General features: G+C 48.7%; 3 protein-coding genes across 3 annotated transcripts; 2 read left to right on the forward strand and 1 right to left on the reverse strand.

The window, feature by feature from the left end:
• Positions 1–461: 461 nt before the first annotated feature.
• ASPWEDRAFT_37564 (CORVET complex membrane-binding subunit VPS8) lies at positions 462–5,906 on the forward strand. The gene is made up of 3 exons (XM_040834715.1): positions 462–1,145; positions 1,202–1,637; positions 1,689–5,906. The coding sequence occupies exons 1-3, from the start codon at positions 825–827 to the stop codon at positions 5,690–5,692; spliced, it is 4,761 nt and encodes a 1,586-aa protein (XP_040693403.1). The 5' UTR covers positions 462–824; the 3' UTR covers positions 5,693–5,906.
• A 1,074-nt stretch (positions 5,907–6,980) lies between these two features.
• On the forward strand, positions 6,981–8,214 carry ASPWEDRAFT_105915 (glycoside hydrolase family 16 protein; the record flags this gene model as incomplete). Its single annotated transcript, XM_040827769.1, has 4 exons — positions 6,981–7,100; positions 7,156–7,391; positions 7,450–7,876; positions 7,927–8,214. The coding sequence occupies 4 exons, from the start codon at positions 6,981–6,983 to the stop codon at positions 8,212–8,214; spliced, it is 1,071 nt and encodes a 356-aa protein (XP_040693404.1).
• Positions 8,215–8,694: 480 nt separating this feature from the next.
• ASPWEDRAFT_49630 (putative capsular associated protein) lies at positions 8,695–12,096 on the reverse strand (the record flags this gene model as incomplete). Its single annotated transcript, XM_040837303.1, has 7 exons — positions 8,695–10,279; positions 10,335–10,765; positions 10,816–10,959; positions 11,034–11,438; positions 11,498–11,820; positions 11,937–11,995; positions 12,053–12,096. 7 exons carry the CDS (start codon positions 12,094–12,096, stop codon positions 8,695–8,697), a joined length of 2,991 nt encoding a protein of 996 aa, XP_040693405.1.
• Between the last annotated feature and the right edge of the window lie 855 nt (positions 12,097–12,951).

The raw sequence follows: 12,951 nt of genomic DNA on the forward strand, positions 1-12,951 counted from the left end.
AACCATTCTACTAGTATCCTCACGTTGATATATCTGCAAATGAAAGATCCCTACATTGATCACATGTAGTATATCTGAATGACTAGGATGATCCTTGAGTAGCAGACCAGGATATATATCCAGATGACTGTGTCACTTAGACAATAAAGCCAACTAACAAGAATAAGAATTTATGTATACAGGATATATTATTTAATATAACAAGATAGACACTTGGAAATAAGCTCTGGATAGATCAATATTATGTCTATTATTCTGTAAGGTGCTTTGTCCCACTGTGGATCTGACACGAGGATACAAAAGTACTGTATCAACATATCGATACTAGCAGTATTAACGTGTTGAAATATTTGATGTGATTATTATATTAATGCTATATATTTATTGTATCAATTAGATCAATATCAATACTTTTATCATAGCAGTGAAGTGTGAAAGAGGTATGCGTTGTAAGATCGTGGCTGTGGGGTTCTTCCAGCCCCCGACCCAACCAAGGAAACGAACGCCAGGACTGAAGCTCTATCGATCATCTCTCCGAATCAACAACCAACTCTACCCTCTCATCTCAGCTTCTCCTCAACATCGCAGCCTACTCCCTCAGCACTGCTGCTTCTCTCGCCCCCCCAATTTGATGCGCCACACCTCTTCCCGATAACTCTCGTTCGTCGCGACCCCGTCAACCGTTGCCGCAACCTTCCCGCCCCGGATCTTCCCAACGCAGACACAACCCACCAGACCAATTCGGCGCCGATTTCAACTCATACTAGTTGCTTGATACACGGATTGGGAGCGATGGTCATTCGAACACTCTGCTGATGAGCTCCATGATCGAGGGCAGTGATGACTGGGCACGAGAGGATGAGCTCGACCTGGGCCAGGAGGACGAGGCCCACTTCCGTCGGACTCAGAATGGCACCCCCGACCACGACCACGGCAACGGCAGTCCAAGGGAAAGGGCTGGGGAGGAGATAGTTGGTGATGGCTCAATCGCGTATGGGGAGGAGGACACGCCGGTTTTAAATGGGCACAATACTGCTGTTGCCGACGTGGATACAGACGATGATGCTCCGCTTTCGAACCGAAATCGTGGTCCTGGGAGTGTGGATGAGACGGCTTCGACGCCGGATGATACGCCTTCTTTACATGTTTGTGCATGATTTTGAATGTTTTATGATTGATTTGGTTTGCTGATTTGTTATAGGGTTCGATTCTTTCGTCGCGGAGTAGCAGTGCTTTGGCCTTTCGCGGATCTCCTCTCGCCAGCCCGAGTCCCTCCCATCGTCCCTTTGATCTTCGTTTCCAGTCCCGACTTTCGACGTCTTCTCCCAGCGGCCTTCGCTCATCCTCGCCGTTTTTATTTCATGTACACTCGAGACACTCATCCCTAGCGAGCCAGCTCTCCCCGGGTACCGTCGATTCTGGGACCGATACCCCCCAAGGGCCGTGGGATGTTGTACGATGGACCAAGTTACGCAAGATCACTGGACAGGCGTTTTCGGAGGTCGGGAAGCGCAACTTTGGGCATCCTACGTGCATGGCCGTGTCGACGACTATCGTGATCGGAACGTCCAAGGGAATTGTCCTCGTGTTTGATTATCAGCAAAGCTTAAAGGCTATCATTGGGACGGGTACAAAGGGTATGTTCTCCGCTTTCTGGTATGGCTTGTGTTGCTTCTAACGGTTACCAGCTATTGAATGCGGAGCTATCACATCGCTGGCGCTTTCGGCTGATCATTCGACGGTCGCTGGTGGTCACGCTTCGGGCGACATCTTCACATGGGAAATATCGAGACCCGCACGCCATTTCCTTCATATACCACCTATACCTGCGAACCAGGTTGACACTCGAACTTCCGACGGTCATATATCAGGCTTTGCTGTTCTCCACCTGGGCTTCCTGGGAACCCGGCGCACTGCGCTTGTCTCTGCGGACAAGCGGGGAATGGCCTTTTCACACCTGGCTACGAGAGGTATGGGCGCAGTAGGACGGACAGTGAAGACGACCAGAATCCTAGGCCGATATCCTCAACCCATCGCAGAAGACCCCCGCCCGCGGAAACCAAGCGCCGTACTCGCCTTTTGTCCTCTTCCTCTCGGCAACGTCGACCAGCCCACTGACTCTTTGGGTCTGGTTGCGATGCTCACTCCATATCTCCTGGTTATAGTTTCCACTACCCCCGTTGCGCGAACCCAACATAAAGCGCCGCGTCCAAGGGAGGTTACTGCCCATGGTGCAATGACTGGAGCGCTGGCCTGGTTTCCTGCGATCAAACTGAAGGGCAGAGACTCGTCTTCCAGCACGAAGCTTGTATATTGCTGGTCAAACGTGCTGACCATACTTGACGTGTCTGAGATTGAAACCGACGAGCCGCCAAACAAGGACAAGCCCCCTCATCTTGATTTCAAAGCACGGAGTAGATGGAAAGCAGACGAGGCAATCGTTGCGGTGCAGTGGTTGAGTCGCTCTGTGTTGGCTGTCCTTACAATAACGCAACAGTTGATTATCATTGAAGATGGCTCTATGCGCGTGACGGATTCTATTGATCTTCTCAGCAAGCATATCTATCATGCCGATCTTTTCTCGTCGCAGCTTCATTCTCTAGTCGAACAGCTTAATGAGGAAGATACCTCAATGCACGGGGTGGTGGCTGATGCTTTCTACATGAGTTTCCGTGTCTACAAAGGGCGACTGTTCCTACTAGGTTATAATGAAACTTTGATGGGCGGTCTCTCAAATTGGGCAGACCGGCTGCTTGCACTCATGGAGGCAGGCGATTTCATCGGCGCGATTCGACTGGCGACAACGTATTACCAGGGCAATGCGGAGAAGTTGACAATCGGACTTCCCGAAGAGGATATGCTGAGACGGCCCATTGTTCGCGAAAGGTTGCTCGAAATGATTTCTGCATCGCTCAAGTATGCATTCGGTCGCAACACAGAAGCTAGCAATAAACGGTTGGAAAGCCGACAGCTCCAGGAGTTGGCAGAAGTATCCATCACGGCTTGTATGTCCATCGGCGATGAGCAGTTCCTATGGGATGAGGTCTTCAACTGGTATGAGGAGCATGATTCCCCGGGTCTTTTCCTGGATGCCCTCGAATCGTATATTGTCGAAGGAACTGTGCGATCTCTTCCTCCTACCGCTGTCAAGGCTCTCATCGACCACTTTGCGACGAATCACACCGCCAGCGGGTTGGAGGAGATCATCTGTCTTTTGGACACCACCACGATGGACATTGAGCAAGTCACCAAACTGTGTCAGCACTATAATCTATACGATGCCTATATATACGTTTGGAACCGCTGTGTTGGGGATTACGTGGGACCGCTTCAAGAACTCCTGACGCTCACGTCATCCATCCAAGCCCCGTCCCAAGCTAACGGAGATTCACTGGACAATCTGAAACAGTATACGAACGCAATGAAGATGTTCCCTTACCTATCTTATGTCCTCACCGGTCGGGTATACCCGACTGGAGACGATATGGACGACGCCGAATCCGCACGGGCCAAAGCATCCTTGTACGGCCATCTCTTCTCGGGCAATCGGGCTGGTACCGAATCGCAAGATGGATCCTTTGCCGATCTGAAAACGATGCTCAAGTTTGACACGCCCAGTTTTATGAGTATGCTCAATGAAGCGTTTGAGGATGGGTTCTTGAACGAGCAGGATCCCGAAGAGATGTCGTTCCAACAGGGCGTATCGGTCAACCGGCAATACCTCATCACGATCCTACTTCAGGTAATGAACGCCGAGTCATTCTCACCCTTTGATACCATTTACCTTGATATGTTTGTTGCGCGCAATCTTCCGAAATACCCCCAGTACATTCTTCTTTCTGGTACCACATTGCACCAGGTTCTGGAGCGACTGTGTCGTTATCCAAACCAGGAAATGGCCGAGGATTGTGAGCTTAGCGCGGAGTATTTGCTATCACTTTATCACCCGCCGGATGTGCAAAGCATGATTCCCCTTTTCCGGGAAGCACGATTTTTCCGAATCCTGAAATCGACGTATCGCTCTGAGAAGCAGTTTCCGCAATTGATTCTCACTTTCCTCGAGGACCCGAAAGACCAGCAGGATGTCTTTACTTCGCTGCAAGACTGTCTTCGTCCCGGCTCCAAGCTTGGTAAAAAACAGAGGCGCGATGTTGTTGATGTGGTCAAGGACCGAGCCGGGCAGTTGGCTGCGATTGATGTGAGGAGGGCTGCGCAGACCATGCAGGACTTAGCTCCTGAGACGCATGAAACGTTCCTCAAAGTCTTGGAGAAAGATGCCTATATGCAGTATCAGTATCTGGCTGTCTTTGTCGAACCCCAGACGCAATCTGCCGCTGAAGGTAAACGTTCGAAACCGACTGAAAACTGGATGGTAGAACTTTATGTGCAGCTGCTGTGCAAATACAACCCGTCACATGTTGCGGACTTTGTAGATGCTCTGCGAGTCGGTGATGTCCGGCTGGAAGAGTTGCTTCCTTCGATGGAGGATAGTGGGGTGGTGGATGCCGCGGTTATTCTGCTTGCTCGACAAGGTCAAGTGCGGGCTGCCATGGACCGGCTGATTGCGCATCTGGGTACATTAGAGTCCGGCTTGGTGGGTATTCTTCGGAGCGTGCAAGAGAGTCCCGATTCTGCTAGTACGGCTGAGGCGATTGATGATCTTGTCGAGTCGTTGAATAAGTATGCGCGGGTTGGAATCTGGCTGTGCCAGGGCCAGACAAAAACAGCACGAGAATCGCGGGCAATGGCAGGAAAGAATGGCACCCGGGGCACATCGCCGCTAGAACAGCCTCTGTCGTTTGATGAGGGTCTCTGGCTTGATTTGATCGAGGCTGTTGTTCGCATTGCGAGCAATGTATTTACACTGATGCGGCAAGATTCTCCCAGCGACCAGAATAAACTGGTATCGACTGCGTCTTCATTGGGGAAGAATGCGACTCAGTTAATTTCATCATTCCGGACCTTGGTGCAGCAAGTCTTTACCGCACTTCTTTCCAGCACGATCAAGGGACCTTCGACAGCAGAACGAAGCGATGTTGCCTTTTTGCGTATTCTGCGCGCATTTTTAACACAAGCAGCGAGCTGGTCTCCGTCCCTGCTCGAGTTGCGTGCAGTTCTGGCTTCGGTCTTCTCGGCTTATACCTATGAAAAGTCACTTTTATCCCTTGCGAATGGCATGTTGGATCGGGATCTGTTTGTGCATGTAGACGAGGTGTCCCGACTTCGACAGCGGGGATGGCGTCCACGAGGTCAAGCGTGTGAGATATGTCGTCAACGCATATGGGGACCCGGAGTTGGACCAGAGTATTGGCACGAATGGGAAAAGAAGCAGGCGGAAGAGCGACAACGTCGTGTGGCCCGACGACTCGAAAGTCACCTCGATCCAGCGACTGCGCGAGGAAAAGGCAAGGCAGCTGCCATTGTAGAAGCCGGGCAGTCCCTGCATCTCCTGGATGGACATGTAGAGCATGGGCAGTCGACCCATGGGATGGAGGGAGAAGAAGAAGGACAAGGGATAGTACAACCGGAGCCAGAGACGATGCCGGTTGGACCAGTTGTGGTGTTTTCGTGCCGCCATCTGTTCCATCGCCAGTGTCTGCTGGATCTTGGCCAGGCTTACAGACGCGAAGGAAGTAATTTGCATCCTCCAGATGGGTCGAACCATGGATTGATTTGTCCGTCATGTACATAGAAGGATAGAGAGAGCAAGAAGGAAGGGTGAGATGATCTCGCATCATCTGGGTGTTTCTGATGACTTTTTTCTTACTGAGCATGTATGGTTTGATTTGCTTTTCGTCCGACGACCGAGTCATGTAGCAACTGTCTTGTCTGTCTTGTATCTTCATCTTTCATCACGACAAGGTGCAATTAAGGTTGTCAGTGGTGAAGAAAAAAAAAAAAAAAAACGACGACGAAGAACAAACTTTGCCAATTGTTTCAACTTTCATGGCATCCAGAAAAAAAACAAAGCATCCATTGTCGGATTGCCCGATACGAAACACGATCAGTCAGCCTGGGATGATAATCTCGAGGCTGTCAGCTATCACGACAGATGACGCGGGGTTAGATCAGCAGGTATTTCCACCTGCGCTTAATCAGACGAGGCTATATTTATTTCCCTAACACTAACATGACATAGACTGACTGTGCAGAAACCCTCTAATGATGATATGAGGGCTGTCGATGCCTATACTGAAACATGCCTAAATAATGTGAAGCCGATCGCGTGTCAGATCCCCCACTATATCGCTCAATCGTTGGCGCACAGAAATCCCCAATGTCCAACCAGATGAGATTCATGCCCTTATCGGCTTGAATTGGATTGATTATCGCCTCCTGATACAAGACAAAAAAAGTCTGTTGGCTCGTATATCCATGGCTCCACCGAGTCTGGTGTATACCTCACTCTGTCACTGCCGGTGAGGTTCTCCTCTCAGCAATGAGATTGCCCTGACTGTATCCCTGGTTGATGAGTATCTGATGATACTGATTTTCCTTGTTTCTATTTTTTTATTTTCTTTCTGACTTTCTTCCCCTGATGTTCCACATGGTTTGGTCGGGTGGCCACCTGCAGATTCCCATGGCTGCATCTGAAGTTATTTATTAGGGTTGTTTATTCTGTCTGTTTCGTCTTTTTTTCTTCTCTTCCAGTTCATCCAGAGTATATATATAATATATATCTCTAATACTCCTCTTTCTGCTTCTCATTCGCCTTGGGCAATCTGGTTTTTGCATGCGCGCGCTTAACGTTGATGCCGTCATTCCCTTCAGGAGCGAAGATCATTGATTTCTTTATTGTCTTTTTCTTCTTTGCCTTTCTCACCTACATTCCTTTGTTTGTTTGATTTTTCTTTATTTTCTTTCTTCTTGACGAAGATTGATATACCTCACATTCCTTTTACATACTTCAGCTGAGCTGTCTTGTTTGTTTTTTTGCGGCCGGTTTCGCATAAACACTTCCCTTCTCTATACTATACAACATGCGTCTCGCAACTTATCTTTCGATGGCCGCTTTGGCTCAGCTTGGCCTGGCTGGTTACACAGTCAAGGATGATTATTCTAGTGCAAGCCACTTTTTTGATAAATTCGATTTCTTTACTGTATGTCACTCCTTCCCTTGCCCCAACTATGGAAACATACTAATGAAGACAACAGGAGGCCGACCCAACCAACGGTTATGTCAAATACGTTGACCGGAAGACAGCAAATAACCTTGGAATCGTCTCTGGAAACGCAAAGGGTACTAAGATCGGCGTTGACTCGAAGAATAAGGCCTCTGGAAGCGGTCGCCAGAGTGTTCGTCTGACTAGCAAGGCTAGCTATAACCACGGGTTGGTTATTCTGGACTTGAACCATATGCCTGGTGGTGCTTGTGGTAGTTGGCCTGCTTTGTATGTCTCCCTCACCTATCTAACTATCTTTAAGGTCCATTATACTAACAGTATGAAGCTGGATGCTCGGCAGCGGCACCTGGCCCAACAACGGCGAAATCGACATCATCGAAGGCGTCAACGACCAAACCAAGAACCAAATGGCCCTGCACACCACCAGCGGCTGCTCCATCGACAAGTCCGGTTTCAAGGGCAAGCTCGGCACAAGTAACTGCGACGTCAAGGCCTCCGGGCAGTCCGACAACGAGGGCTGCACCATCACCGCCGGCTCGACCAAGTCGTACGGATCAGGCTTCAACAGTGGGAACGGTGGTGTCTATGCGACAGAGTGGACCAGTGATGCGATTAATATCTGGTTCTTCCCGCATAGCAATATCCCCTCTGATATTGCGAATAAGAAGCCCACGCCGAGTTCTTGGGGTCAGCCTACGGCTAAGTATGCTGGTGACTGCAAGATTGATTCGCATTTTAAGAATATGAATATCGTATGTCCCCCATCTATGTTCTTCTATACAGAATATACTAACGTTGATAGGTCTTCGACGTAACCTTCTGCGGCGACTGGGCCGGCAACACCTGGAGCTCCAGCTCCTGCGCCTCCAAGGCAAACACATGCCAGGATTACGTCGCCAACAACCCCTCCGCCTTCAAGGATACATACTGGGGCATCAACTCGCTTCTCGTCTACGAGGATAGCTCCAACTCCAAGAGAGAAGAGTACGACTACACTGGGCTGAACGTTACCAGCCCCCTGCCGAGGACGGGCGAGGCTGCGAGACGGCATGCTATTCGTCACGGTGCTCATGGGCGGCATTTTCATTAGAGGTGGATGTGGATGCATGATGGTGTCTTACGATTTTCTTTTATAGACTTTGTGTTTTGTTTTTCTTTTTTTCTTGCAGGGTTTGGCTGGTCCCTTCTCTCTTTCGTTCTTTTCCTTTTGAATACCCCCCTGTCCCTTGTGTCCATGGGATTTTATAGCAATTTGGTTTCGGAGTATATAGGTCTGCATAGGTCTGCATTCTCATGTTCAGTATGTATAGCTTTAGAATCTACTTGAACTGAGACAAGTCATTCTTTTGGTACATTCCGCTCCAGCAAGATATTTCGCAAGCATAAATAGTACATAGCCCCAAAGCAATTATATGAATACATCATCTATGCCACTCGGATCAACCATCAGACTCATTAAGATAGTGAAATTATACAAGACATCAACCGGCAATATCGAAAATCCATTAAAAAGGATGCGAGGGTATAGCGATCTATGCCAAAAATATGCACACATAACACCGTAGAAGATTTACGTCAATTCAATTGTGAATGCAAGAGAATCGCGACGATCATCTGTCAGTCGGCCCCATTCAAGCAAAAGTCGGAAGAAATAGATCTCCATGTCTTCCTTGCGGAGTGCTTTCTCAGCCCACTTCCGCCCCTCCTCTGCAATCCATGTCCCCTGCACATCATGTGGCTCCATCAAGGGTATCTTGTCCCCAGCTTCTGACACACCCACGGTCACGTCGACCCCAGCAAAGTAGGCAAGGGTGCTCCACACCCCGTGAAGACGAAGGTCAATTGGTACATAATGCAGCCAGGATGTAACTCGTGTGTCAAACCACTGACGGAATAGGCCAGTTTTGAATGGGAGGCTGTGGCTTTGCAGGAAGGGAACGAATCTACCACTGAATCCTGCACCATCTAGATCAAACAGATATCGGTACTTCCAGTGGTTTTGGAAGTCAGTCCATGGCGCAGTGCCGAATTCCTTCTCTTGCTGATCACAATCGCCGCAGCGCACAATCGGGTTTGATAATTGAACACTTGCATTTAGGCCCAGTTCTTTTGAAGGAGCAAAACCGTTCATAATCTGATACTCATATGTCTTTTCCGAGGCCGGCTCATTGATCGGTAGCAAAACAGACACTTCGTTGTAAGTGTTGTTGTTGATCAAGTGAGAGAAACGCTGACGCGGAATACCTTTCCATCCGCCATCAAAACTCACACCTTCTGATGTGCTACCAATCCAAAAAAGTGTATTCTCCTTGTCGGCGTACCTTGGGTCGGGAAATTCGTCTGAAGGCTCATACTTCACTTTGTCGACGTAGTTCCACGGACTGGGGAACAGGATATCGCTGAACCCAGAGACTTTGCTTTGACTGAAAACAGGGGTCAAATCCTGGGCAACCTTGAATGATGCTGGTGAAATGAAGAAACCGTGGAGTTGTGCAAGGTCGGGCTGGTGGCATATATCAGAGGCAGCATTCCAATCCAGCGGGAATTGGCCCAATGAGTGGGGGCGAATACAGCTGAGGCACAGGCCACGTCGATCCCAAAATCGTTGAGAACGGGCCTTGGATGATGGCGGGCATATCTGGCTAACCCAACGATCAAATATATTATGCCAAGAAGTGTCTATAAAAATGGTCTCGGGAGTCTGGTCAGCGGGCTCTATGGGAGCCCATCCCGACTTACGGTCCGGCGACCAACTGTTGACCGTGCTTTCACTAGAAGGAGGGTTTTGGCCTTTTGCCTGATCCTTCAGAGCAGAGGCCCTCTCCCACGGGACTGCGACGCGTGGCTCGTCATTCAAATTGAAAACGAGATCCATATCTGGAAGATGTTGGGAAAATTTTTCAATTATTTGCGCAGCACTCGACACCATCCAGGCATGTGTTGGCTTGATGCCCTCTTGAACTCTGACTGACCCATCGCGAATACTGAGTGCACCAACGTCGTTGAATGGATTAGTCGCTAGCTCATGTGTAAGGGTTCTTAATCGTTCAGGTGTCAGCGCGCGAAATGGGAGAAGATCGTCGTGTATCTGATCGAATTCGTCGATAACAACAGAAGACCTGCTGGTAGCATACTCGTACCACTTGTCAAAGCCTCTGCATCACGGTTAGTATGGTGGCTATTGCGTTCCACAGGTAGTTCCCAACTTACGGTGGCGGATGCTGATTGTATTTTTTTCGGTATTCCATGACAGCCTCTGCAAGACTAGTGCTGCTGCTTGCCTGGGAAAGCCATGCCCCATGATGATTTCTGCTGTCATAAATGAGAAGGTCGATCGGATGTGTATTGACCAAACTGGGCTGGCTAAATGCCAGAATCAAGCCAACCCCAAAAATAAATAAGAAAAACGACCGCATAAAAATGTTGAATGGGTATAGGAATTTTGGTTCTTCTTCAGAGGCTGTTCGCGAATAGAGAAATACCATCACGCCGATGAAGGTGATGGTTAGGGCAATTAAAGCATGGGATGATAATATCAAAGGGAATGGCTCCTGGCCATTGAACAAAGCTGAAGCCCACGAGAAGTAGCCGAGGATGAAACCTGCCAGTATGGAAAGCCCCACGATACCATAATAAGGGACCTAAGGCGTTTAGTAACCAGGTTAAGTGATAGGTGCCGATTCAAACTTACGATTTGCGATGCGGATAATGTCAGCACTGCGACCAGGAAACTTTGACCAAAAGCACTTTGAAGATAACGAGCGTCGAAAGAAAGATTGCCTTCATCTTTACGGGTGATAATAAGTTGAATCACTGTCCAAACCGTAGCGACACCCTGCCCAAACCAGTCGTTAGTAAATCTGGCACATAGGACACCTGCCCACCGTAACACCAAAACAGTTGACTTACGAGAAAAGCATAACCCCACGAACGCAAAGTCTGCTTTCCTGTCCCCTCCTGGGACTTGGTTCCTTCTCGAGATAGTTCACCAGCCGCAATTAAAATGAGCGAATCTAGAAGCACACTCAAAAGTCGAAAAGCTCGTGTACCCGTAGCGAGACCGGATGTGATAGGGCAAATATAGGTCGACTGCCTTCCCTCATAGAACGATGAGACCATCAATCCACCAACCATGAGAAGAGCGGCGGATATAACGTATCTCGAACGGCTTCGACAAAACTGGTAATAGACTCGTTTGTAGAGCGTGACTAGCATGCGTGATCGTGATGAGCCATCAGCAGAATGTTTCTCAACAGGTCGAGATCGCTGATGGCACCAATAATCATATAGTGATACGAAAAAAGGAATCGCATACTAACAAGAGGCTCCTAGTCAGTACCTTATCAATAGAGAAGATCCGTTCGCATACTTACTGTGTATCCAGCTGGTGCGCACTCAATGCGAAGACTTATTTGGCGGTAAAATATCAATCGTATGCAGCCAATCCCCGTTACCAAAGCAATCTTGATCCACCAACTGCGATTCCGATACTGTGTATGAGGGAAGTCGCCGGCATAACTGACTGGCGAGGACAGCCCCCGAGGACTGGGTAGATCATCGAATTCCGTAAGAGGTATAGCGGAGTGTTTATATGAAGAGGAGGTAGGCTTGGGGAAACGGTGTACGAATTTGCCCAGAATCAACAGCGAGAACCCTGTCAGAAAGCATGCAAATACAGCCGAAGTAACTGGGCGATCTGCTCAGAAGAGATTCATTAGCGATAGTCAAAATCGGGTCTGCCTGAATGCTGCCATGGTTCCCTTCTTCGGCCCTTTGATCCGTCTATGATTTCCACGAATTGACAAGACTCACCAAAAGCGAATGTAGTATTGTAGGAGGTTGAGAGAAAGATACAGGATAGAAGAAATACCCTACGCGCACGGTATTAGCTCAATGTGAATTCGTAGGCAGGGAGTGTAGCCATATACCCCACAGAGGCCCTGAGCCCCGTCTCAGCGGAGAATCGACCCATCCCAATTAATGCTGTGTTTGAAAAATCAAGTCATGTCATTAATTCGTGACCCATCTGATCATCTCATATCGTGTAGTTCACCGCCAGCGCACGCGACAGCAGAGAAGGAAAAAGAAATTCCGATCGAGAAAGTCGGGGTAAAGCAAGGAACGAGCGTCGGTCGCACTTGGGGAAAGTCGGTCTTAAGTGGAGAAGGTCAGGGGGAAGGATGCAAAAGGACGGCCACGTTGGAGATAGGAAGAATTTCAAAAAGAAATCAAGTAACGGAGAGGAAAAAAGAGACGATAAAAAGAACGGCAGAAGGATGAGGATGATGATGATAAAACAGGAAAATCATCTCGAGTGTTGCGTCAACCCGCAGCGTGGACCATGGACCAAGCAGCCCAAGGGCGACGACCGTTGGGAAACCGTCTGGAGAGCTTTGGCCGTGCCGTCAGAATTGGCAGAGCACGCAAACGAAGATCGATATCAGAACGACTGAGACGCAAGAATCCTATTGATTGAAATGTGTCGGGTTAAAGATTCTGATGAAAGATCAGCATCAACAACGAGACATTGAATCATAGGCTGGGCAATAGAAACGCTCCAAACCAGGGGCAGATGGAGTGAGATGGACCCCTGTGGGTAGGGGATCGTCTCCAAGTGTCAGGGAAAACAAGGTGGTGATTACTTACAGTAGCGCAGGATTATTCTTGTTGCAACTGCCGATTGGGAAAGACACGTTTTGATGTCGTACAGGGATATATACCATGTATAGGGATCACGACAGACTCAGGGAGCTCTGAACAAGTTGATTGACTTGTCTACTCTCAAGGGAAAAAAATATGAGGATTGATGATATGAGGATATGAGGAT

Source organism: Aspergillus wentii (genome assembly GCF_001890725.1).
Source record: "Aspergillus wentii DTO 134E9 unplaced genomic scaffold ASPWEscaffold_2, whole genome shotgun sequence".
Taxonomy (NCBI): domain Eukaryota; kingdom Fungi; phylum Ascomycota; class Eurotiomycetes; order Eurotiales; family Aspergillaceae; genus Aspergillus; species Aspergillus wentii.